Below are 5,190 nucleotides of genomic sequence, written 5' to 3'. Positions count from 1 at the left end.
GAAAGCATTCATAGCACAGGAAAGGAAAACAGATGGGTAAATTTGATGAGAGAGAGAGAAGAACAGAACTATCAGCATGATAGAATACTGAGGATAACATGATACTTCTAGTTCAGACTGCACCCTTTGAGGCAATGCCTTGTGGGATCATGTGATTTTATGGAAAGGCATCAAGAGGGAGTTACTATTGGGGAATAAGTGGGCCACCAAGATGAGGGTGTCTACTCTTATCCTGGGTGATAATGATTTCCCCAAAGACAAGCCAGCTCAAGATTATATTCTTTCTGGTCTTGAGGCTTTGGACATGGCATTGTGTTATATTTTCTATTCTAGACTTCGGCATCATGTGCCTGTTGGGCCCTACTCATGTTGATCTAAAATCGGTGCTGTTTGGGCAAGAAACAAAAGAAACAATGTTGGTCAGCAATGAGCACGGTCCATGACTCCATCTCAATTCTGCACTGTCACTGGCTGTGTGGCGTAGGACAAGGGGCTAAAGCACTCTGAAATGTTGATTCCTTATCTAGTGAACAAGGAAAATGATATCTACTCCACTGAGTTACTGGTAAAAGATGGGGTGACGTTTGCGAAGCACTCAGTAGAGAGTTTTCATCCTCTCTATTCTATTTATTCCCAGCCCTTTGAAAACTGTGACTAATGTTGGAAGAATAAATAGAAGGAGGTCAAGCAGTGAAGTATAATTTATTTATTAAGGCCCAGGTTCAATCCCACCACCACCACATCATCATCATCATCATCCAAGAACTCAACAATTCATAGTAACTTCATCTTTAGGCATTCCCTGCCTGCCCATACACACACAATTTATTATTGGTGAGTGTGTGTGTCTCAGAGCCATTCAGGGGTGCTAGACAACAATTCTTTTTAATTCTTCTATATTAGTTTTCTTCTACAGAAGTTTGGTAGTTTTGGCTTATTTTTTTCCAAGCATTTTTGAACTGAATAAGAATGAATGCCATCCCCTGATTTCTTATCATCATCCCTAAATGAAAAATTCTGAATCCAAATCTATGGTTTCTGCCTTATGTTAGATAAACTACTGTATATTTTTATTCTTACCCTTCCCTTTTAGAATTTTAATCATAATACAAGGTATACATATATTAGAGAATATAATAATTTTTCTAGGAAGAGTTAGAAAATCCTTGTTATATGAAAATATTGCCTTTTTGCTTACTACTTTCAGAGTAGGGTACAAAATAATTCCATAGTGCTTATAGTTGCATTGAGGGCCATTATTTATTTCCTTATTCAGATTTTTATCTTTAGGGCTCAGAGCAGGATTTGTAGTGTTCTGTGGGCTGGGAAAGACTTACACTGTGGAGATAAGAATCATAAAGATGACCAAAGGCCAGATGTTTGCTCAGATAGACAGATAGGCAGAACAGCTTGCTACTCGACCTTTTGAGAACTGAAAGGGAAAAAAACGCATTGAGTGAAAGTGGGAGGAAAACATTGCCCCTTTGCTTCTTTATTTCCTGAGAACAGAAAAATATAGAGTGATAATTATATGTAAAAAAATATGGTGAAAAATAGAAAGATCTACAAGCATCAGGTAACAATATAACATCATCACATATCACACTTGAATGGCATGTGACAGTACATGTTAGGAAACACAGCAGAGCATTCTGAGGACCCCATACTTCTGTGTCTAGGGACCACTGTCACTCTGCTGACCACTTAGGTCCTGTTCTTGGTTAAAATACAACCAATTACTCTTTCATGTCATTCTGACTGCACAGGTGCAGAAAAAGTGATTTATGTCCCCTGGAGTAGGTGCCCTTGGCAGTGTTGTTGAAGTTTGTCAAAGTCCTTATGAGACCTGTGATATATCGTTCTAAGTGATGGTCCACAGTGTTTTATCAAGATATCCATTTTTTTGGAGTGTTTCTTTCTTGGCAATTTTTTTTCCTCATATAATATTTTACTTGATCAGCATAATAATGAACTGCCATTCACATTTAATTTTGTCATCTGAATTCCAGAGAAGGTAACTCCTTAATAACTTCCTCTCATAGTTACTCCAAATGTACAATCTTTCTAAACCTTTTCTAACTAATGAAACAGATTAAGTGGAGATGAAAGAAGAAAGGAATCATAAACTTAAACCTCACTTTAGCTTTTCTTAAACACAGACCTAAGTGGCTCATTCAGATGACTTTCCAGGGTAGAAGTTCTGGATCACACTCTGGCTCTACTCAAGCCCTCTCCACACCCCATAGGGGCTGATCAACCCAGGCTGCTTAGCCCTGTGAGGGTACGTGCACATCTGCAGCAGCATACATCCTGGGACACTTAGCATGTCTTGGGGCAATAAGGGAAAGGGAAATCATGGAGGAATTTAAGAGAAAATTTCAGGGAACTATGCCTCAGAAGATCAGAAGCCACTGTGGGGTAGATCTGGCAGTAGGAGTTCATGGCTGCTTGCCCCTGTGCTTCACCCCACCTGACCCTTGTCTCCATGCCTGGGCTCTCTGTGCCTTTCTGCTATGCTTTGTGGTCATGTCAATGCCCTGTGTTTAGGGACAGCATGTGATCGTTCCTGACATCATAAATCTAAGAAGTGAGTCGCTGAGGCATTGACATCCTGGCCCTACCTCACAGAGAGCACATCTTTTACCTTCAAGGTGCCCCGCCATCTCTCCACCTTGATCTCTTCTTCCTCAGCACCCTACCCAGGGCACCCTTGACCTCTGCGTTCCTCAGGCTGTAGATCAGGGGGTTCAGCATGGGGTTGAAAAGGCTGTAGAACAGGGAGAGGATCTTCTGCTGCTCCTCAGGGTGGCGGGACTGGGGGGCCATGTACATGACGATGGCGCTGCCAAAGAAGAGCCCCACCACACAGAGGTGGGAGGAGCAGGTGGAGAAGGCCTTTCTGCGGCCCTCCCCTGACTGGATCCTCAGGATGGCCAGCAGGATGCGTGTGTAGGACACCAGCACCCAGCACAGGGGCCCCACCAGGATGAACACAGAAGCAGCAAAGATGACGACTTGGTTGAGCCTGGTGTCGGCACAGGCCAGCTTGAGGACAGACAGGATCTCACAGAAGAAGTGGTTGACCTCGTGAGGCCCACAGAAGGGCAGCCTCAGGATGAGGACCACATGGACCAGGGCCAGGAGGGAGCCACATGCCCAGGAAGCAGCAGCCAGGATGGTGCACACTCTCTGGCTCATGATGACAGCGTAATGTAGGGGGTGACAGATGGCCACGTATCGATCATAGGACATGGCCACCAACAGGAGACATTCCGTGTGAGCAAAAGCCATGTATAAAAAGGTCTGCATTATGCAGGGAACAAAGGAGATGGTCTTTTTCTTGTTCACAAGGTTTGCCAGCATCTTGGGGACATTGTTGGAAGCATAGGACATGTCGACAATGGCCAGGTGAGAGAGGAAGAAGTACATGGGTGTGTGCAGCCTGGGGTCCAGACAGATGAGCCCCAGGATGGCTCCGTTCCCCAGCAGGGTGAAGGCGTAGAACAGGGAGAAGAGCCCGAACAGGAGCATCTGTGTCTTTGGACCGATTGGAAATCCCAGAAGAATAAATTCTGTGACCCATGTCTGATTTTCTGTCATGCCCTTGTGACAGTACCTAGGTCCCTGCTGTGGCAGTGAGGCGTGTGCTGAGGACCAAAAGCAGATCTGGATTAGACAGTAAATGGAAATAGAAGGTTCATGATGCACACCATGCGCTGACTCAGCAATCTCTTCCAGTCATTGGGTCAAATCATTTAATCCACAGAAATGCAGAAAGAACACTTACTTTAGATAACTCACATAATAAGCGAGCCCAGGTTGTCATATGTTATTTACCTTTCTGCAGAATTTTGCTTATCTTTGATTGGAAAATCCACATTTTTACTATGGTGGCAGTGAGAGAATAAATTATTTTTCAGAATTTAGTCATGCTATTTTTGAGAAGGGACTATAACCCTATGTCATGTGTTTTCACTTTCTTTATTTATTTAGTTTTCACATGTTGTCCCTACTTTCTCTTCATCAGTTGATTTTCTCTCATTCTATAACTTAGGCAAAGTACATTGCACATAGCGGGGTGCTCAATAAATGACCAAAAATAAATATATGAATGAAGGGATGAGTTTTACAAAGGCAATTTCAAAGAGATCTGTTTCTCTTGGCCTTTACTAGTTTTAGCAAGTGAAACTTGCGTTAAGTATTTTACTTCCTGATGCTACCCGGGATAATCTGGCTTTTTCCCTTCTGGGCAGAAGCAAGGAGTAACACCATTAATCTGGACAGCATTCATCAAAGTAATCCCTGATATTCTCGAGATAAGTGGCTGTTTGTGTAGGGTTGCAGCACCCTATTCTCACCCCTGCTACCATCCCACCCTCTTGCAGGGCTGTTTTTTTTGGGGGGTCTGAGTAGTTGCTATTTCTGAAACAGCGACCCAAAGTTGGACAATGCCTACACAGTTGCTGAATAGATCGGTGGATGGACAAACGGTCTCATATTAGGAATAACAGCCAAAGTTTATATCCTGCATTTTAATGAAGTCTCTTAAATTTTCTTTAATTTTTGTGCTGGCAGCCATCTTCTTGACCATATGGCCACAGGACCTCAGAAAGGAAGAACCCAAAAGTTCTATAGAAGTTTACAGATATTGATGACTAAGGCTCAAAGGGCAACTGATGCCTGCACCTTGCACATGTCAACCCTATCTTCAGCTCTGAAAACTTCCTGCCCCTAAGTTGGCCCTATATCTCCCATTTGGTGTGCTGACTTCTAGAGTCTTTCCTTCCTCCGGACCCCAGCTTCTCTGAACTACCACATTTGGCAAAACATCCTCTACTTTCTGCGGTCCTAGCTCTGGTCTTGCCTCAGAAATCTCGTTAGATTTAGGGCAAACTGCACAGAGATCAAGGAAACTTTTGAAGGTCATAATTTAGGATCTTACTCTTTCCGGCAGCTTCTGGAGAGAGACCTTCCTGGGTGCGAGAGTTGTCACTAATCTTGATGCAGGCTGAAGCAGGGACTGGGCTTGCTCAGTGGCAACACCAGCAATGCAGCTTTTACGTTGAGGCCATCTCTACCACGCCCTTCCAGATCATCTCTAGGGACCCCTGCAGGGACCAGGATGCACAGCGCTCAGATTCCACCTGCACCAGGAGAACCAACTGTTGTTTATCATTCTGTCTGCATTTC

At 43.8% G+C, this 5,190-nt stretch overlaps 1 protein-coding gene across 1 annotated transcript; it reads right to left on the bottom strand.

Annotated features, from left to right (window-relative positions):
• Positions 1–2,646: 2,646 nt before the first annotated feature.
• On the bottom strand, positions 2,647–3,600 carry LOC308643514 (olfactory receptor 2A5; the record flags this gene model as incomplete). Its single annotated transcript, XM_081283339.1, has 1 exon — positions 2,647–3,600. The coding sequence occupies one exon, from the start codon at positions 3,598–3,600 to the stop codon at positions 2,647–2,649; it is 954 nt and encodes a 317-aa protein (XP_081139465.1).
• Positions 3,601–5,190: the final 1,590 nt, after the last annotated feature.

This window comes from Spermophilus citellus (assembly GCF_964194105.1).
Source record: "Spermophilus citellus genome assembly, chromosome: 3".
NCBI classification, from domain to species: Eukaryota; Metazoa; Chordata; class Mammalia; order Rodentia; family Sciuridae; genus Spermophilus; species Spermophilus citellus.
Note: the sequence above shows the minus strand (reverse complement) of the source record. Positions and strands in the feature narration are given on the sequence as shown.